Source organism: Physella acuta, unplaced genomic scaffold (assembly GCF_028476545.2).
Source record: "Physella acuta isolate Inbredline_101_S28 unplaced genomic scaffold, ASM2847654v3 ptg000308l, whole genome shotgun sequence".
Lineage (NCBI taxonomy): Eukaryota > Metazoa > Mollusca > Gastropoda > Physidae > Physella > Physella acuta.
Window position 1 is genome coordinate 293419 of NW_026731827.1, and position 21642 is coordinate 315060.

Genomic DNA, 21642 nt, shown 5'->3' on the forward strand with positions numbered 1-21642 from the left:
TGTCTTTTTATGCATAACGTAAAAGCCAACTAAAACATCTTGAGTTTACAATAAAGTATTGTAGAAGTATCTGACGCATGTTTTAAGATCACTAAAGAAAAATAAAAACTGTTAACAATTAAAACATGACCATTCGTTAAGAGTTTTATTGCATACTCAGTGCTTTCTGCATCCATAAAATAACTAAAGTTTTGTCACGTAATCAAAGCAATAGAAGAAATTTCAATAATAAATTATTTTGGACTTACATGGCAATACATACAGCAAGTTTCACTGCATGCAAGAACAATGAACATCCATTGAAAGTACAGCTACCCATCTGGGTATAATCCGACATTCACGTGCAAGGAACCCGGGCTCGAGACTGTAGTTCGTCCAATCACCGAACTGCCCAAAACAGGTAGGGCAATACACTGGGAGGAAGCAAAAACCTGGCAGAAACCAGAGTGTCTAGCTTCTTGTAATATTCTTAGTTCCAGATTGAATTTATATTCATTTTGCCTATTAATAACACACTGCCCTGGAAAACAATACTTGACATAGTGGAGAACGGAGGAAAAAAAGGAATTATCCTGCATCATCTATTGTTATAAACATGCGACTTGTTAGTGATATAACCCTGCGTTTTTATGCTCTTGTGGACAGTGTTTCTTCCAGACTTTTTTCTCCTGGGGGGGGGGCACTTGAAATTTTTTTTGGGGGGGGGGCTAAAAATTCTGGGGGCGGGGGGGGGGGGGGGAGGGCGGACCCTGTTAGAAGTATATTTTTTCTATATAAATTCCATTTCGTTCGGGGGGGGGGGGGGGGGGGGGGAGGCGGTAGACCTTCTTCGAAGCCCCCCCCCCCCCGAAGAGATGCCTGGAAGAAAATCTGCCTGTGGATGATTGCAACAAGCTATAAGCAGATTCAACCAAAGGAAATGTTCTGCTGTGGTATATCGGAAAACTATTTGGAGATACAGCACAACTAAACGGACAAAAAAGGGAACAAAAAAATCTAAAGACTTAAAGAATTTTAGATTAACGTATATGATAAAGACTCATGTCTACCTCTCTTACTGTCTTCAGTTACTTACCCTGGGCCCGTTTTTACGTAGAATTGTAAGCACAAAGGTCATCGTTACTTTTCTCAGAAACGTATCTACATTTCTTACATGCTTTCTCTGATTGTATTACAATAAAAACACTGAAACGGTGGCTGATCTAAACTTTGTGCAACTATCTTAATACTATAATGGGCTACGTTCGCACATCTCTCTCTCTCTCTCTCTGTCCGCAAAAAATTTTCGCCGGACATCACGTCAGAAACGGCAGCGATATATGGAGAACTTTATACGGACTTTTGTTGAAAATAATATGTTAGATGTTTTAAATGTATAACCACAATTTTATTTAAAGAAGAAAAATAAAAAATCAAGGCGTATTCGAATATAGAGAAACAGTATTATTTATGCAACCGGAAAAGCATTAATAGATATGTAAAAGAACGCATAAAACTGTGACGACACTATTGCTTACTAATGACGTCATCTGCCGTGTTTAAAATAAAAAAGAAATGAACTATTTCATTCAAATTTGATTTAGATCTACGTACACTATGAAATGCATACAATACAATTTTTCCGGCCTAAACTCATAACATTTATTTATACAAAATCTTTGTTTGGAACTGGCTAATTTGGGATAAAAAAATTAATTTGAAAGAATAGGCATATTCGCGTAAGTTAAGATTTTAAAATACGTCTTTCATTCTCTGAATTTTATAAGGTGCCTAAATAGCGGAGATGTTAGTGTACTATAAACCACGCAGGTGGTGCGGGTTCGAGACCCACCAAGTCAACTTGGTTAATGTATTTTTTTTTTTATTTTGCTCGGACTAAACTTAAAAAAAAAAAATTCAATTAGGATTCTAGATCTAGATTGTCGGGTGTCCGATAAGGCACTTCCCGGCGCCGCAGGCGCTTCAAATTTGGCAGGATCTTGCCTTGGGGCGACATAACACAGGGGCCGGTTGGCCGAAAAGTCTACGATGAGGGGGTCAAAACTGACCTCGACTGACCGGTACCTTATATGAGCTATAAATCGAAAAAAAAATGTCCACGGAGGAACCTCTTCATAACTCTATGGCGAATTAATTAAGCATTCACATTCTCAATGTTTTCGAAAGCCTAAGCGAAGCTGGGCAGCATGCCTAGTTAATTATGTAAGCTATAGCCCATCTACGACATTTTCGGAGGTTTATTTCAATAAGAAACATGTGGTTTAGTGAGAAAGGTGAACGACAAATTGGGAACACGGAGTCCTAAAAGGTCAAATCTACTTCACCACAGGGACCTAATAGACTAAATCTACTTCATGACAGGGACCTAACAGGTCAAATCTACTTTATCACAGGGACCTAACAGGTCAAATCTACATCACAGGGATCTAACAGGTCAAATCTACTTCACCAAAGGGATCTAACAGGTCAAATCTACTTCACCACAGGGACCTAATAGACTAAATCTACTTCATGACAGGGACCTAACAGGTCAAATCTACTTTATCACAGGGACCTAACAGGTCAAATCTACATCACAGGGATCTAACAGGTCAAATCTACTTCACCACAGGGACCTAATAGATTAAATCTACTTCACCACAGGGACCTAATCGATTAAATCTACTTCATGACAGGGACCTAAAGGGGCAAATCTACTTCATCACAGGGACCTAACAGGTCAAATCTACTTCACCACAGGGACCTAACAGGTCAAATCTACTTCACCACAGGGACCTAATAGATTAAATCTACTTCATGACAGGGACCTAACAGGTCAAATCTACATGACAGGGACCTAACAGGTCAAATCTACTTCATCACAGGGACCTAACAGGTCAAATCTACTTCACCACAGGGACCTAACAGGTCAAATCTACTTCACCACAGGGACCTAATAGATTAAATCTACTTCATGACAGGGACCTAACAGGTCAAATCTACATGACAGGGACCTAACAGGTCAAATCTACTTCATCACAGGGACCTAACAGATCAAATCTACATCACAGGGACCTAACAGGTCAAATCTACTTCACCACAGGGACCTAACAAATTAAATCTACTTCATGACAGGGACCTAACAGGTCAAATCTACTTCACCACAGGGACTTAACAGGTAAAATCTACTTCATCACAAGGACCTAACAACATCTGGATCTTTGCACATATCTTATACAAGAAATTTGCTCACATTATCTTTATCTGAGTTCATAACATATGATGCGCCAACATTAAATAACAGATGCGCACTCATTATGTCATGTATCAGATATTAAGCAGCTTTATTAATCAAATACTACATTCCCGACATCAAATAATGAAGTAGCTGTATCAGACTCCACAATTTCAGATACCATTAGAATCACATTAGAACATGAGGTGGCGTAAGAGATAGAAGTGAATTATACCAGATGCTATCAACAATGTTCACGTCAGGTAGCGTTGCTATCAACCATTTCTGACGTCATACACGGCTGTCAAAGGAGAACGTATCATCGCCGCACATATTTACAACGCTGTTTGTAGCTGGGTTTTACCAATGCCTAACATGTAGCTGGGTTTACCAAGGCCTAACCTGTAGCTGGGTTTACTAATGCCTAACTTGTAGTTAGGTTTACCAAGGCCTAACTTGTAGCTGGGTTTACCAATGCCTAACTTGGAGCTGGGTTTACCAAGGCCTAACTTGTAACTGGGTTTACCAATGCCTAACTTGTAGCTGGGTTTACCAAGGCCTAACTTGTAGCTGGGTTTACCAAAGCCTAACTTGTAGCTGGGTTTACCAAGGCCTAACTTGTAGCTGGGTTTACCAAGGCCTAACTTGTAGCTGGGTTTACCAATGCCTAACTTGTAGCTGGGTTTACCAAAGCCTAACTTGTAGCTGGGTTTACCAAGGCCTAACTTGTAGCTGGGTTTACCAAGGCCTAACTTGTAGCTGGATTTATTAGGGCCTAACGGAGGGCGATTTTGGACAAATTCAACGAACTTACATTGTTAGATCTAGACATTTAGTTTCACACTACATTCAACAGAGATATCAATTACACTAATAGTAGTAGATCAAAACTATAGTCTGGGATACGCAGAAATAACCTTTAGGAGATAGATACACATACTAATTTCGTTAGATGCTCTATTAACTTAGAATATAAAGTAGAAAATTATAGTATCTGAATCTGCATTAAATATTTTCACAAAGATAAAAAAAAATTGTGAGTATCAACGGAGATCGGAAAAATAAAATGAAAGATAATGTCAGAATAGTTGCTGGGAAATTACCATCACGTCGTAATCTTACTTGCACCAAATGTGAGCCTCCACGATCTAGTCAACACAAGTTGTTTTATCAGTCGACTACACAAGGCCAACCACCGACATCAGAAACCAAATTGTTTGTCCTGCCTGTATCGTATCTCCGCCGAGGCAAACAAAGGTTGTGTATATAACGCCACAAGCTGACGACTAAAGACACCAGACTTCCGTCTAGCAATAAACTCTTGACGCTGCTGTTTTAAGATGAAGCTAGCCCTTCTTACAGTCGCCATCTTGTTTGCTCTCTCTGAGGGGAAAAGCCGTACGTTCTTTTTTTTTCCACTTATTTTCATACTCCATTTTCTAAAGATAATTGTATATTTTAATCAAGAAACATTCCGAGAGTAGTATTGTTCAAATTACGAATTTAAGGTAACTTTATTCAGATTTCCCAGACACAATAATTATTAGACTAGAAACGTTTCATATTTTGGTTATCCAATCGTATTATATTCCTTAAGATATAAGACATTAAGACTTTCTTCAAACTGTTTAACGTTATGTTGAATTCACACAATGTATAACACATAAGCACGTCTTACAGTGATATATTAAGGCTACGCTAATGAACCTAAGTTGCCCCATTCAACTATACAGTTAACCATTTATTTCCAGGCAAAAGCCCACTAGAATGCTTCTACTTCAACAGTGGGGCTTCTGTAGCTGCTGGTAAACGAGATGTGTTCTGCCTCGATCACGATTTTTTGTTCGGCGGCGTGGCCGTCGGAAAACGATTCTCTCCTCTTCCTGAACCACAAGATGGAGTTCCACCACCTTATCCACCCCCTCCACCTGCTGAAGGAGGTCTAGCTCCACCACCACCACCACCACCACCACCAACATCCCAACCACCAGCAGCAAAACGATCTCTAGACTGCCAATACTACGAAGCATCAGCAGCAGCAGGTAAACGCGACATCTACTGCTACGATACTGACGGTATCGATTACGGTTACGCTGTGGCCACACGGTACTCGCCATCGGAGTGATCGATCCTCTCCACTCCACCACAACCTGATCCACAATGACATCCACACCCCACTTACCTCCTGTCTGAAGCTACCTCATCTAAACCAACACAGTATCTTCACCTGGTCTGAGGTTTCAAGTATTATGTTACATTTTTGTTTACACGTGTAGTCAAAATTCTGAATTAAATTGTGGAATCAATATCTAAAGTGTTTTTTTATTTATTTATTTATGTTTAATTTGCTAATTTTTACACCACCTCAATAAAAAAACTATTTAAGTGTTTAATTTAATTAATAACAGCAACATTAATATAGTTGGTCAAAATTAGGTCACACGAATAAATCACAGACTAAAATAAGTGTCATATTTGCCCTTAGGTCTAAATGAAGTAGTTTTTTTTTAACATTAATTTTAGTCATCAGTAATAGACAACACACCGTCGGTGTTCTGTATCCTGTTTCTTGCGATCACGTGTGTATATTTTAAACTGCATCTATAGCCTAATTTTTTACTACAATTCCAATGTATGTAAAGTAAATATTTGCAATTATCAACAACAATAATGTTGCGAAAAAAATCATGAAGTTATTGAATACATCAGCTTTGAAATAATCTGATGGACATTTGCAGTAAGTGAAAGGAGCATTTCCACAATGACCGCCATTTTTTAACAGAAAACAGAATTGTAACATGGAAATTCTATACCTATTTGTTAGCTGAGAAAAAGAAATAGCTTGTTCCTTATGTTAAAAAAAAAAAATTAATTGACCTCATCAAACAAAAAAAAAAAGATTTACAGAATACAACCATCGTAGGAATATGGTGACTACCAAGACCTTTGAGGCTATGATCATTGATTAAACAAATACACGGCATTCCAATACCTTTGAGGCAATGATTATTGATGAAACATGAAAGGTTCACGCTTCTTAGGAAAGCCACATTGGCTTGAAAATCAATTAAATGTTTAGCCTTTCGTGGGGAATAAATAATTAGTTGTTTTTTTTTTAATTACATATAACAACACACTTTATGAAATTATGGAACTTTTAAAAAAGAAAATCAATTAACAAACCGAATGAGTAAAGGAATTTAATTTCAAAATATTTAATTATAAAATTATCGCCACTCCTTAGAAAAACATATTAACAAAGTTTCTTGGTCTGACTGAAGTAAGATAATGGTAGGCTAAGAAGCTGAGTAGAAATTAACGATCCATGTGTCATCGTTAAATATGTAGAGACATGTTATTAGCTCTTTTTTCTGTGGTAATTAGTACTACTCGTCATTTACGTCTGTTGGAAATAATTAATTACTTTATTTAAACTAATTATATTTTTAAATATTAAAATTCTAGGTTTTTTTTTTTTTTTTTGTAAATTTATTTTCTTACTTTTTTTTAAAAAAAAAAAACTTCTACAAAACTTAGCACCAATTTTAAAATAATAATTAATTTTGCCATGTTTACATAGGCTCATTAATTAGCGTAGAGACGAGCTCGGCAATATAATGTTCATATAAACCTAAACTAACGTGCGTAGGTAGTTGTATTGACTTATTCCATTTCACAGAAATGTATTTATTTATAATACGTTTTCCGGTTTAAAACAATCCTTATAGTAAATGCTTGTGTATATTAAAAGACGTAATTTGTTAGTTTTCATATAAATCCAAACTTTGGAATATAGGGAGCTTTTACATAGTTAATTATGAATGACAACTTGATACTATTAACCCGACCATTATTCATTTAACAACAGTAACAATAGTTAAATATTCAAATGGTTAATATATTTACAATTCTTTTGACAGATGAAAATTGTTAAATAACTACCTATAGTATATAACTACCCAAAAAAATGTCAAATAAAGATTATTATAAAGCCATTTTAATCATTAAATACATCACAGAAAATTACATAAGTAATAAAAATAATGTTAAATTATGTTAACTGTTGTTTTTTTTTTCTTGTAATAATATTATACGATAACCCATACACTAATTCAGTTATCCAGTAACACAAAAATAAAAAAATAAAAACAACCCCAGATGTGTAATGCTATTTTATTTCTAGGACAAAGACGGGTAACTCAGCTAGTACAGCTCTAATACATACCACAGAACACGCGAACTCTTGGCACATATTGATATTCACCTAATGTCGTCAGACGGAGACTTGGACCCAAGGACGGTTCACATCTTGGACACGTTCACCAACTGCATCATGATCAACTTCCTCGGCGTCTTCGGCATCGTAGGGAACAGCATCAACATAGCCGTGCTGTCTCGCCACGGTTTTCGCGAGTCCACCAACATCGTCCTCATCGCCCTCTCCACGTCTGACCTACTCTTCAGCACGTTCCAGCCCATCACGAGGCTGAAATGCATCGTGGGATACTTCGACTCGAGCTTCGCGGAGACCGTTCACGCCTTCGTAACGGTGTATTTTTTCCTCCCCAAATTCGTCTGTCTGGGCATCAGTTTTTGGTACGTGGCTCTGATCGCCATTGAGCGTTTCGTTGCCGTGTATTTCCCGTTCCAAGTTTCCAAAATTTTTACCCGGAAACGAATGTTGGTTTTAGTGATTTTTATTTTTTGTTTCGGATTCACGATGATATCGCCAACGTTCTTTGCTTTTCAGTACCATTGGAGATGGAACCTCGTGTTGAACATATCCCTTGGTGCGGTAGACTACACAGATTTCTACATCACAAACCACGAGTTCCTCGACTTCTACATGTGGGTGGGTCTCAACAACCTATTCTGTACCTTGAGTTTCTCTGTCGTCCTATTCTGCTGCCTGGCTATCTGCCTGAAGCTGATGCGCAGTGCTGTGAAAAGAGAAAAACTGACCACCACCAGCTCCGGATATGACGTCAAAGTTGTGAAAATGCTCGTTACCGTCTGCACTATTTACATCTTCGTTGCCATACCAACGATAACATTGTACTCGTATTATAAACCAAGCTTTATATTTGTCTCCCCTGTCCACCGTCTGATGAATGACGTCAGCGATATTCTATTTCTAACCAACGCGTCATCGAACTTTATCGTTTACGTCAGCATGTCCAAGAAGTTTGCTGACACGTATAAGCAGCTGTTGGGGTTAAGGCCACGCGTCAAGATGCACAGAGGGAAAACGGTCAACTATCGTACTAATAGGCTGTAAACTTCACACATCCTGAACAGTCGGGTACAGAGGGAAAACGGTCAACTATCGCACTAAAAGGCTGTAAACTTTACAATCCTGAAAAGTCAGGTGAACTTTTAGATGTTGTTCATGTTAGACAATCTAGCAGCATAGTAGTTTTAACTGCACGATAAAAAGTATTAAAATAAAAGTTTTAAAGTAGTAAAATCTAGAGGCCATTTACCTTGGATTAACCAGCTTATTTTATTTCGACAATTATGATAGGATAAATCAATCAAAATGGCAATATGTAGAACAGAAATTCAAAGTACTTTGAGTCTTTGCTGTATGTGTACAGTATGTGTTTTGTGTTAAAATTAGAACCGTTCTGTAAAAATGTACATCTACTCTATAGAATTAAAATAAATGAATTGTGAAAATGTACAGTGTTTTTTATTCTGGAACCAGATGTCAACCAACTATGTATATGCTAGAACTACATTACTATCACTTAGTGATCGTGTACTGTCTTGTTACAACGGGTTATGTTAGACATTCTGCCTAGCTACGCTTAATTTTTTTTGTAAAGGTATTCTTAAAATCGTACCCATACATAACTCTTTTACTAATACCAACCAATTCTACAATGACCACAGAGATTATTTTAACACCAACCATATCAATGTATAAGTAATATAGTAATCATAAAAAACATGAGACTTTCTTCTCTTACAGTTACATTGATTATCTAACACATCCCATACCTGTTTTTAATACACTGCACTACTGCACCATTCATCCGATCGCCATAATACTTAGAGAAGTTAATTAGAATACTAAGTCGAAGGATTCTGCATTTGATTCTTCTGCATTGCATAGAAGCTCAAAATTAATCTGTCCGGATGATTTTCCTAAGTTTTTCCACAAAACTGTGCATGTTTATATAAATAATTATGGTCTCAAGTCACGTTTGAACCCATTGGCGATTTTTTCCCCTGATGTGACGCGTTATTTTATTTATTATTTTTTGCATCTCTGGGCATGGACTAAAATTACTCACTTGTCGTGGACTTAGTGGCCGATCGGCATCCCCCCACCCGCCGGGTTTGATTTGCCGGACGCTAGTGCCTGTCAAATTCGAAACGGCTGCGGTACCGTCAAGTGCTCTAAACAGCTTTTGATCACCTTCCTTTATTGGTATAGATACTATCAATGTTGATCTAGTCATTTTTCAACACAGGTAAATCGCGAAAAGTTTTCACATAACTTTAGTATTGATGTTTTTAAATTTATTTATTTTAAAAATGAATGCACCTATTAGGTCTAGGTAGACAAATTAAATAGAATTTTCGATTTTTGTTTAGTGATATCTTGTTAACTAATTGGGACGTCGGTGAAAGAAAATAATTGAACGTCATTTTCTGCTTGCTGTTTACCTTACAATTTTCGATTAAATATCGATATGACTTCGGCAATTCGTAATATCTCCAGGCCAAATTCTGGAATTGATAATCTGCAGTAAATGGGGCTGATCGTCTTACCTTAGCTTCACGAAACCACGCAGTAATTTGAAATAATTGTCTGCTGACAAGTTCCACTCAATTATTCGATAAGAAATGTCGCGTGCTGTGTGTGATTTGGATGCGACAATACGCCCGGGGGGTCTATCTTTCAGGGTCGGGGCTAGCGGTTAAACTTCAGTGTAATCGCTTGGGTTGATTTTCTATGAATTTTCGAAAATTTTATTACAACATGTTATTCATAATCAAACTAATTTTAGATTATCTATAGTTTAAGCTATTTCTCCATATTTTCAATCAATATAACCTATGACAAAAAATTACCGATATTATTATGTCAGATGCCGATTTATAATCAATAAGACATATGCGAGTTTCTGCAAGGCACAGCTTCTAACTGTTGACACACACATTATATGACACATGCTTTAACGCTCACGTATTTTTAAAAACAATCGATTTATTTAATAGATTCAAACAAAATATACGAACTTATTTCTATTTATCTATTTTTGAGCAGCCTATCGAGTCAGAATTTTAACAAAGAAGAATGAATAAAAACGGGAAAACGGCTTTATAATTTAACCTAACTTTAAATTGAGAGCGTAAAGTATTTCCTTTCGTTTTAAAAACTGAAATTCAGGTATTCGATTTAATCATTGAGAATTCTCTACCAGACGCCATACACGCTATTAGAAACTTTCACATAAAGAGCCTAATGTTCTAACATTGCTATGGTTTGTTGATCTCCAGACTGATATATAGCAAGGATTGGCTTTATTATGTAAGTAAGTTGTCCTTGCTAAGATAAATATTTTAAACAACATGTCGTAAATCTGATAATTATAGACTAACATTCTAATTTCAACGAGCAACCGTTGAGTAAACCAAATAGACTTGTAGCTATTTTTAAAATTGTGACACCACTTGAAAACACGTGATGGAAACTTGGCTTGTTGCGATACTGGACACCTTCGCCAACTGTGTGACCATCAACATCATCTGCTTGTTTGGGATTGTGGGTAACTGTCTGAACATCACCGTGCTGTACAAGCACGGGTTCAACAAGTCGACAAACATCATCCTTCTAGCTCTGTCCATCTCGGACCTGCACTTCACCATCCTCCTCCCCGTCACCAGACTTAAATGTATTGTCGGCCACTTTAACGCGAATCTGGCCGAAACCGTTGACACATTTGCCACGGTGTATTTTTTCATGCCAAAATTTGTCTGCCTTGGTTCGAGTTTTTACTACGTGGCTCTCATTGCCGTGGAAAGATTTGTCGCTGTGTTTTACCCATTCCAAGTCTCCAAACTTTTCACCAAAAAACGCGTCCTGATTCTCGTCGTCTGCATTTTCTTGATCAGCGTCGGGACAATTTCCCCGACGTTTTTCTCATTCCGTTACGTCTGGTTGTTTGACCCCGTGTCCAACCAGACGTTAGCTCACGTGACTTACACCGAGTTCTACGTGGCACGCCACGAGTTCCTGGACTTCTACATGTGGGTGGGGATGAACAATTTTTTCTGCGCCGTCAGCATGCTGATAGTCTTCGTCTGCTGTCTGTCGATCTGTCTCAAACTGGTGCGCGTGTCTGTCAAACGTGAACTGATGACGTCAGGAGCCGTGGGCTTTGACGTCAAAGTGGTGAAGATGTTGGTGACAGTGTGCAGCATCTACCTCAGCGTGGCAGTGCCCACCATCACCATGTACACGTACTTCAAGCCAAACTTCATCTTCGTCTCGCCCATACATAAACTGATGAACGACGTTTGTGATATTCTCTACGCTCTTAACGCTTCGGTAAATTTCTTAGTCTACGTCAGCATGTCGCAAAAGTTTGCCAACACGTACAGAAAACTGTTCAGGTTAGGAAGCAGATGATGTTTGAAGCTTTCTTTCATGGCTAAGCTGTAGTGGTTGTTGACGTATTGCTTGACCCAACGGTTGTTGATACAATTAAAGACACGAAGTGGTAGAGCTGTTGATCCATGAGTGTATGTTAAAATAGTTGGTACACCATTTCAGTGGTTAAATAAGTTGGTAGGCTACACCATTTTGTGGTTAAAATGGTGAACCATTTCTGTGGTTGGTACACGATTTCTGTGGTTAAAATAGTTGGTACACCATTTGTTGTTAAAATAGTTGTTACACCATTTCCGTAGTTAAAATAATACACCATTTTGCGGTTAAAATAGTTGATACACGATTTCTGTGGTTGAAATTAAAATAATTGATAATCAATTGTGTATGGTTAGTTAATACACTATTTATGTGGTTAAAATTGTTGATACACGATAGTCTATGGTTAATGTCGTGAAATCAAAGTTAAAAGTCTGGAAAGAAAATTAAATTAGCTCTTGTCAGATCTGGATTTTGAAAATCCCAAGAGCGGGTCAAAAAGTTTTATCCCTGACCTCAACGTTATGAAATTTTACCTCAAAAAACGTTTGACTGTAAGGTTTTGTCCCTGACTTTCTCAACGTTAACATGTTAATGTTTTGGAACTAAACCTCAAAAACGTAAGACCGTACCAAAGGGTTTTTATTTTGATCTAAACCCAGGTTAAAATCTAGTAGACGTTAGCAGACTTTCATGTGACCATTACAAGACCTACTGGTGTATAATGACACTGATCAATGAGTCTTAGCACTCGGGATAAAATTATGTAATTGCCTACTCATCTCTAGAACACTAAAATCATTTTAGTTAATTAAATAAATCAACACTGCTACATACTTCTGAATTTTTAGTTGAATGTCAAAAAGGTTACATTTCTATCCGAGTTTTTTTTATTTTGTTACGCAGCTTTTTATTGTGTAGTCCAGGTTTTTTTTTCACACTGAAGCTGGTAATGATTATTTACAACACAGAGAAACAAGTCAGAGCAACTTAATGCAAGTCACAGACCATAAATGTTGGCTTGTTTCCATTAACAAACTGTATTATATATATCGAGGGTATAGAGGACAAACGCCATATGTCCACTTTTTAGGTAAAATCGATGTACATTTATAAGTGATACTGTGAATAATACAAGCTACAAGAACACTTATGCACTGTCAGAAAAGTAGAATGCAAATATTTTATGAATGTTTTCAACACAATATTTTGCTCTATTTTAATATTCGAATGGGATTTATAAACTCATTTTTCTCGAGATTATGTTTATTTGGACATACTGCGTTTGTCTTCTATACTCTATACCCTCGATATATATAAATAAATAAATATATATATATATATATATATATATATATATATATATATATATATATATATATATATATATATATATATATAAATATAGTACATATACTATGTTCTAGTGGGCTAGATTTGAATTTTAAAGATTAACTTACAGGTAATGAAGACACAGTCAAAGCACATTTAAAAATTTTTATTTTGAGGACACCTCCCCACACAAAAACAAGAATACTTTAGAAATTAGCAATGGAACTGCATTAAAAATATATAAAAGTTGTCATACATTTTTGATAACAGAACAGACTGACGACCCCACATTCCTACAAGTAGCTGTACTAAACACAGTCCTGTCTGAACAAGCTCTACAAACTTTAGTCAGTTATTCTCAGGTATTCTGGTCTAGGTGACATTAAGACAGCACTGAAGGTGAGAGAACTAGCCAAAATATGATGTCCACAGGTGAAAAAATGTGTCAGACAACTTTATTCCCCCATACAGACAGGTGAAAAAAGACACTAGACTTAGACACAGTGACAAAACCTAGTTCTCCTGGTTGTACAAAATATCTCGTTGGTGCTGCAGTTCACTGAAACGTCTTTGTAATTCTCTCTCTCTCTCTGTCTGTCTCTGGACATCCTCTGTCAGGGACTGGTGATGGAAACAAACATTATTACAAGTTGAAATAAAGCGCAACCTCTCATTTTTTTACTTTCTCGTATATACGAAGTATAGAGAAAGTCTTGTAATCGAGCAAAACTAAAAATCGAGATTTTTATAAATCTCGACGTTTTACACCTCACTGATACGGAAAAACATAATTTTGCAATCTTGTCCGTATGTCTGTGTGTGTGTCTGTCTGTCTGTTTGTGTTTAAACACGATAACTTGAATACCGTTACAGCTAGGTTGATGAAATTTTATATATAAGTATTTTATCAAAATTGTAGATCCTGATCAACTTTTGAGCGATTTCAGATAACCGGAAATGGTACTTTTTCTACTTTGAATTTTTCAAAAGCCTATAACTTGAGAACTATTTCAGATAGATAAACGAAATTTCACATGTAAGTAAAAGATCTATATCTCTACCTTCTGTCAAATTTTGAGTAATTTCCATTGACCGGAAGTACTAATTTACGCTATTTCCGATATTTCAAAAAACGCATGTAAATTTATAAAGTACTAATAATATTGCGCACTATTATGCACATTTTGTTTTGGTGCTCGCTTAATGCACAATTTATTTTTCTACGAGATTCTATTCTATTTTTAAAAGTTTAAGTAATAAAAAATCATGTCTATATTCCGAGTTATATAAGAATATTCGAGAAAGTTTAGGGGAGATCACTCCCGGCTTACATGTTAGGAAATAAAGAGCATTAATAAAATACTTAAAAAAAACTTTTTAAAAAACCACGTTTTTCTTGTGGACTAAAAAGTAGAAAATAACTATTTACATACATTTGATGACAAAAAACGTGGGTACGTTCACCATCAAATTTCCCGACCCATCTGCCCGACCCACGTTTTTTGTCATCAAATGTATGTAAATAGTTATTTTCTACTTTTTAGTCCACAAGAAAAACGTGGTTTTTTAAAAAGTTTTTTTAAGTATTTTATTTTCTCCTTTTTAGTCCGTTGCTACACATGAAAAACGTGGTTTTTAAAAAAGTTTTTTATATAGTTTATTTTCTACTTTATCTAATGACTTGATTAAGTATGACTTGACTAAGTGTTTATAAATACACGGACTAAAAAAAATCTTGAGCGACCAGGATTCGAACCTGGGTTGTCGCGGCCACAACGCGAAGTACTAACCACTATACGATCACGGCCAGCGCGCTCACATCGATTGGGGCCGAAGTAACTGTGTCAATAAGCCTCCAGTCTTGTCGGTATCTTTAGAAATCATGTCCTCAATTTTATGGTCCTTGGGGCGTAATTAAATTAAGCTAATTACGGTCTCTAATTGCTAGTTTTTATGATTGCATCTGAAATTGTTAGGCGAAAGTAACCTGCATGCCAAATTTCAGATCTATAGAGCAATCAGAAGTGGGCTAATTTTCGATGTCAATTTTAACAACAAACACATCCACACGAAGCTGAGTTAATAAAAACGTGTTAAAATATAAAATATTTGTCATAATTGTTCAAAAGCTCTATAACAAACTTCTAAACTTCAGGAGTGAAACAATATCTACCACAAACTTGTAAATTTCAGGATAGAAACAATTTTTACAACAAACTTCTAAAGTTAAGGAGTGAAACAATATCTACCACAAACTTGTAAATTTCAGGATAGAAACAATTTCTACAACAAACTTCTAAAGTTAAGGAGTGAAACAATATCTACCTCAAACTTCTAATCTTTAGAATTGAAACAATGTTATCAACATATCTTAAATGTTTAGGACTGAAGCAATGTGTAATACAAACCTCTAATCTCTTTGGAATGGCTCCCAGTTCATGCTGCCTTAAGTGTTCAAATGTGTTCAGCTCAACACGTGTGTTCTCTATTTGTTCTGTCACTTCCTGGAACTGTTTCACCAAACCCTGGGCTCTGGACTGTAGGAAACAACACAATAGTATCACAATCAGAATGGCAGGTACAACTATTTGTATAGAGATTGTAGGAAACAACACAATATAGAGACTGTAGGAAACAACACAATAGTATCAGCACTCAATCAGCATGGCAGGTACAACTATTTGTATAGAGATTGTAGGAAACAACACAATATAGAGACTGTAGGAAACAACACAATAGTATCAGCACTCAATCAGCATGGCAGGTACAACTATTTGTATAGAGACTGTAGGAAACAACACAATATAGAGACTGTAGGAAACAACACAAGAGTATCAGCACTCAATCAGCATGGCAGGTACAACTATTTGTATAGAGACTGTAGGAAACAACACAATATAGAGACTGTAGGAAAGAACACAATAGTATCAGCACTCAATCAGCATGGCAGGTACAACTATTTGTATAGAGACTGTAGGAAACAACACAATATAGAGACTGTAGGAAACAACACAATAGTATCAGCACTCAATCAGAATGGCAGGTACAACTATTTGTATAGAGACTTGACTGTAGGAAACAACTATTTCAATAAGTATTTAAAACAACTATTTCAATAAGTATTTAACTAGAATGGGAGCAAGATAATAACACTACCTTCCCCCTCCCTCATCTCTGATTACCCTCATCAAAAAGTAATGCTTGGGTTATGACCAGGGTTTATATTAGAATTAGGAGAAAGGATAGGGTTTGTGGGAGGTTGATGGTCCCTCTTTATAGTATTCTTTACAATGCCTTGGAAAAGTATGCACTATGATTTATTTATATATTCTGTTGGCTCATTTCAGGAAATCCAAAGAATGTCGAGTCTTTTTATAAAACCACAGGTCTCTCACTTTACTGAAACATAGCTAATAGGACTCTAGAGGGATATTTGACAGGGGAGTAATTTTATGGGGGGCAAGGTAGTGTTCTAGTTTCAGATAGAAAAATAAGCACAAAAATATTAATATTAAAGTGCATGATCATCAAAACTAATAGTAGGTTGTCGCCTAAGCTTTTAAACTTTATTATTGTTCAAGATGACTTAAATAATTAAAAACTACATTTATTTACCTTCAACTTGATACCAATTTTAATTATCAAATTTAATAGGTAGCTTAGAAAATGATTTGTGAAAAAACGCGTTTTTAAATAAAGCAATTCACATTTTGCTTACTTTTATTATGTTCTGCTTGATATTCTCAGTAATTAGACGAAAAAATGTACAAATTACAAGTTTGCATCAAACACTAATCGTCCATTGTTAAAACTAGATTGATATCGTTCAATAATAAGCAAAAATAACGAGTTTAAGTATATATTTCTGAAAAAACCATGAAACACTGTTATAAATGGAACCACAGTATCATCATTTTCGGCAGCCATCATTACCATGACGACGGTAAAAAAGTATCATATTAAATGAAAATTAAAAAATAATTAACAGTTGAACATACTTGGATACAGTAATAGTATCAGTAATTTATGAAAACGTCATGGTATCCATTTCAGCAGTGATGGATTAAGTCATAAGCTAAAATGCTGATATGAGCTAAGAGTGCAGTGTTATATTTCTAGGAGAAGTAATGGCAGAATTTTGAGATATATATGTATGTTTTACACAGAGACCACTGCTTGCAAGTTACTGGTTTTGTGGATGGATGTAGATATACTGTGGGAGAGTGACTTAGTGGACACATTAAAATATGAGCTTACAGGTATGAGGGCAGAGTGCAGAGAGGTAACACTGTACTCAACTGATGAAACATAATATGTAACATCATTCAAATAGACATACCTGGTATCCACCTAATAAAATTTTCAATTTTTTCTCAAACTTGGCAGCTAGTTTGGCATCTCTGGTCATGTGGTTCCTGTTGGTCTGAAATAATAATCAATAAAATCTTTCAGACTTTACTTTACTAAATGGTACCAAAATTGTATTGTGACTGATCTTCAGATGAAAAAAGAATGCACAAAACTGTCAAGCAAACCAAAGAAAGAAGTCTAAAAACTGTAACCTAACAGCAAGGAAACAATGTGAATCACCTCTAATCTCTTCTCTAGTGACTCTATTCTCTCCTTCTTGCTGGCCAAGTTGGCCCTAGTGTATCTGTTCTGGCTGGGTAAAAACAAGACCTGTGAGTAGCACTCCTCCCAGACCTGTGGTACAACAACAACATTAGCTCTCAAAAAATTGTAATTAAACCTACAGAATATGACTTTTTAAGTACACTTTGATAAATGCCTGTCATATCCACATGTTGAATCAGCCAAAAAGGATGCTCCCATGGTTTTAATAAAAGTGTCATCCAGGAACTAAAGATTTTAACTAAAGATTAAAATGATTCAAACCTGAGCAAAAGCTTCTTGTGAGAGGTCACCATGACCCATTCCTTCCTTAACAACCAGCATTTCTTTCTGCAGCAGCTCATCAGCCTAAGAGATTTTATGGATTTAGAAAGGACAAAACTTTCAAACAAGTACATGATTTCTATACAAGCATTTATATTAGTGAAATACATTAATAGGCTATTGTATTTTCTGGTAGACAAAATAACTTTTAAACCTGGGAAAATCTAAAAAGTCTTGGGTTATCTTATTTCACAGGTTGTTGGAAAATACCACATATTGTAAATTTTTGGTCCTTTAAGAATTAAATTAAAATATATTTACCTATTTCCTGATACACATTTTGTGGACAAATATTGAAAGTAACAAAGTGAAAGTGACTCACCTTTTTCATATCATTGGGATCTATCTCAGTGTAGGGGTTCTTGTCCAGATAGGCCAAATGTGCTGCCTGGTTGGCTGCTACCTTCTGTGGGGCTGGGGTTTTAGCACCTGGCCCCACACCCATCTGAGCATCAGTAGGACAGAAGACAGCATCGTGATGCAGCATTATCAGCACTTCCTGCTTGATCAGCTCTTCTGCCTAGTTAAAAATATCAGAACATAATGCCCGTGTATCCAGCTTGTATGTTTGTACATTTAATCTACCAAGATCTGGTTTTAAAATCAGAGCCTCACCTTTTGTAGTTCTGTCAAAGGGGGGTCATTAGGACCTGAGGGTCGCATGATGTTGGTGTTCACGTCGTAGGGTCGGGGCAAACTCCTCTGGACAGCAAGTGACCGCAGCTTGAGTTCAGCCAGACGTTTCTGTTCCTTCTCCCACTCGGCTCTCTCGTCCAGGTCTGCCTGATCCTCCACCACCCTCCTGGTCCCGTGGCCCTCCCCATCCATCCCCTGCTCGTCTTCTGGCACAACTATTTCATAATCATTTTTAGGCATGGGGAGACCGGCCAGTCCTTTCCTGAGTTGATCCAGTTGATCAGGCTATGATTGGGGACAGACAAATGTTTAATTAACATTAATTGATACACAACACTGTTTGATTATTATTATTATTATAACATAAAATATAATCAATAAACGATAAACCAACTATATTTCTAGAAGCAAGATTATTATCTAAAATATTTATTAGTATGATCAAATAATATGCAAGCTAGAAAATAATACTTCAGTACAATGAAAAAGATGTAAGACTTTACCTGGAACATCTTTTCTCCCATATCATCATCCTCATTAATATTCAGCTTGTCTCTTAGTGGTGTGGACATAGGAGTGGACTGGTCAGTGTTAGGTCTCTGTATGCCTGGTCTGGGTGTTAATCCTGACAAACAAAACATGATTTAGGAAAAAAGGGTTTAATTATTGAACAGAAATCTTCCTTCAAAATACTACAAAAAAGCAAAATTCATGAATTTCTGCATGGTAAATCAGTAAGGAAGTGAATAAGTTTGATCCAGGTAAAAAAAAACTGACCTATGTCTGGGTGTCCTGGAGTTCTAAGTGGAGTTCCTAGCACTGTGTTGGGGGTGGCAGCAACGTGCCTCTGGGGGGTGACCCCACTGAAGTCGCTGTCGTGTAGTGGTGTGTTCAAACCTCCCTTCAGTGGGGTGTCCACATTGGTCAGGGCCATTATGTTTTGAGCTTCCTGTGAAGGTAGTGATGAGTTTAAGTACAAGTTATACAAGGCATAGTAAGCGGTAATTCTAATACTTTTTAAATAACTTATTTTATAAACACGCATTCTATTTTAAAGCATACCATTATAAATAATAAGAAATTTTTTTAAAGTGGTATGAACGCATACAAATATTTTTATTCTAATAATCACAATCATATTTCTAAAACGTATAGGAAGACCAAGTGTAAAAGAGAAAGATTAAAAATCTGATCATCAACCCAATGCCCACCTGGAGAATAGTGTCTTGTACAGCAGGTGTTCTAGGTGTGCGCAGGTTGACGCCGCCAGGTGTGATGTTGTAATCCTGCAGCAGACCTTTAGAGGCGGAGTCATCGCGACCAGATTCCTCTACTTGCTGTCTGGCATACTCATTAGCTTGACCTACTTTAATTACCTACAGGGATCCACCAGATTCAATAACATGATTAACACAGGAAGACATTTCACGCTGCAAAAAAATACTGATTGCACATTACAAACATGTAACATTCATTAACCTCGCTATTACTTGTCCTCACATACAAAAACAATTATTAATTATGTTATTGAGTGAGAAAACTGATTACAAAACATTTCTTGCAAATATTTAGCATAAACACATGTAATGGTGAATTCCTTTATGAATCAGTTAAAAAAGAATTGGTAAAAGAATGGCTCACCTCTTCAAGTTCCTCTTCTGAGATCTGTGGTGCTGGCAGTACAAGTTTGCTTCTCTTCTTCACTGGCTCTTGGAAACTGTCAGATTTTAAGTCCACATTTAATAAATATGTGAATGTTGTATTTAACTTTTATTCAGACACTCTACACATGTTTAATGTGACACCATTAAAAGTGGGTCCACAATTTGTATTGGCGTTAAAATATTACTCACTTGGCTTGACTGGCTATTGATCCAGGAAGATCATTTTCTTTCCTTTTTTTCTGTTTTAGCTTGTCCTTCTTTCTCTCTCTCTGTAAACAGATTAGGAAAATTAATCTTTTTTTAAACATGCTAGTTTTATACTTTATTTCTATGCAGTAAAATATTTAAAAAATGAATGGATTATAATAACCTCTTCTTTTTCTCTACGCAGATCTCCATCTAAATTTTGTTGTCGTAACCTCTTGTAGTTGGGGTTTAAGGGATCAAAAACTTCTTGCGATGTGTCATAGAAGCCAGGAGCTGGACGCTTCTCAAATGGAATTTCAGCATTGTAATCAACTCCTCTCTTCTTTCTGCGCTTCTGTTTTACACTGGAGTATTATGGAATAATATTAAGTCTTACAGAGTTGCTAAACACCATTAACATTTGTGTTTAACACTGATATATTGAGAAATAATTTTGAGCTTAATGAAGTCAATGAAGAATTCCCAAATAATTTTGTAATTTTTGTTTTATTTTGAAATATTGGGAATAACCTTCAGCTTAATATAGAACTGAAGACTAATTTTAGAATCTCCATTATGACAGACGATGATGATATGAAAAGAATAAGTTACTTATTTTTGCAAAGGCAAAATCTACACTAAGCCCTTAACGCATGCTACAATTTAATCCATTTTGGCCAGACTTATGGACTATGACAAAAGGAAGGTCACAGCACACTCTCTGGCAAAATTGCTTCAAATATTTGTATAGGCCTTATAAAGTTGTGACAATTGGTAAGCTGCGTTAAACAGTCTTTAGATTTTAGAAGGTGTGCAACAGTCACTAAATAAAGCCTGTCTTTACTATTTGAGTATTTATTTTATTTGCCTTATTTGCACCAAATGTCAGCCTCCACGATGTAGTCAACACAAGTTGTTTTATCAGTCGACTACACAAGGCCAACCAACGACATTAGAAACCAAATTGTTTGTCCTGCCTGTATCGTATCCCA

At 36.3% G+C, this 21642-nt stretch overlaps 4 protein-coding genes across 4 annotated transcripts; 3 read left to right on the forward strand and 1 right to left on the reverse strand.

Moving 5' to 3' along the window:
- The first annotated feature begins 4508 nt into the window (after nucleotides 1-4508).
- Nucleotides 4509-5509, forward strand: LOC131940082 (cAMP-specific 3',5'-cyclic phosphodiesterase 4D-like). The gene is made up of 2 exons (XM_059298650.1): nucleotides 4509-4612; nucleotides 4966-5509. Exons 1-2 carry the CDS (start codon nucleotides 4555-4557, stop codon nucleotides 5337-5339), a joined length of 432 nt encoding a protein of 143 aa, XP_059154633.1. The 5' UTR covers nucleotides 4509-4554; the 3' UTR covers nucleotides 5340-5509.
- Nucleotides 5510-7481: 1972 nt separating this feature from the next.
- Nucleotides 7482-8492, forward strand: LOC131940092 (FMRFamide peptide receptor frpr-18-like). Its single transcript, XM_059298671.1, has one exon. It carries the CDS (start codon nucleotides 7482-7484, stop codon nucleotides 8490-8492), a length of 1011 nt encoding a protein of 336 aa, XP_059154654.1.
- Nucleotides 8493-10913: 2421 nt separating this feature from the next.
- On the forward strand, nucleotides 10914-11858 carry LOC131940093 (FMRFamide receptor-like). The gene has a single exon (XM_059298672.1). The coding sequence runs from the start codon at nucleotides 10914-10916 to the stop codon at nucleotides 11856-11858; it is 945 nt and encodes a 314-aa protein (XP_059154655.1).
- A 1501-nt stretch (nucleotides 11859-13359) lies between these two features.
- On the reverse strand, nucleotides 13360-21603 carry LOC131940095 (cell division cycle 5-like protein). Its single transcript, XM_059298673.1, has 14 exons — nucleotides 21599-21603; nucleotides 20835-21015; nucleotides 20654-20733; nucleotides 20442-20517; nucleotides 20012-20176; nucleotides 19578-19749; nucleotides 19304-19425; nucleotides 18780-19085; nucleotides 18487-18684; nucleotides 18105-18188; nucleotides 17799-17912; nucleotides 17548-17631; nucleotides 15617-15745; nucleotides 13360-13829 (listed from the first exon to the last, which is right to left on the reverse strand). The coding sequence occupies exons 1-14, from the start codon at nucleotides 21601-21603 to the stop codon at nucleotides 13722-13724; spliced, it is 1824 nt and encodes a 607-aa protein (XP_059154656.1). The 3' UTR covers nucleotides 13360-13721.
- Between the last annotated feature and the right edge of the window lie 39 nt (nucleotides 21604-21642).

Coding starts and splice junctions, on each gene's coding strand:
- LOC131940082 (XM_059298650.1), top strand. CDS start 4,555: ATGAAGCTAGCCCTTCTTACAGTCGCCATCTTGTTTGCTCTCTCTGAG. Junction 4,613..4,965: donor TCTCTCTGAGGGGAAAAGCC/GTACGTTCTTTT, acceptor ATTTATTTCCAG/GCAAAAGCCCACTAGAATGC.
- LOC131940092 (XM_059298671.1), top strand. CDS start 7,482: ATGTCGTCAGACGGAGACTTGGACCCAAGGACGGTTCACATCTTGGAC.
- LOC131940093 (XM_059298672.1), top strand. CDS start 10,914: ATGGAAACTTGGCTTGTTGCGATACTGGACACCTTCGCCAACTGTGTG.
- LOC131940095 (XM_059298673.1), bottom strand. Junction 20,518..20,653: donor TCAATAGCCAGTCAAGCCAA/GTGAGTAATATT, acceptor AAAATCTGACAG/TTTCCAAGAGCCAGTGAAGA. Junction 19,086..19,303: donor TGGGAGAAAAGATGTTCCAG/GTAAAGTCTTAC, acceptor CCCCAATCATAG/CCTGATCAACTGGATCAACT.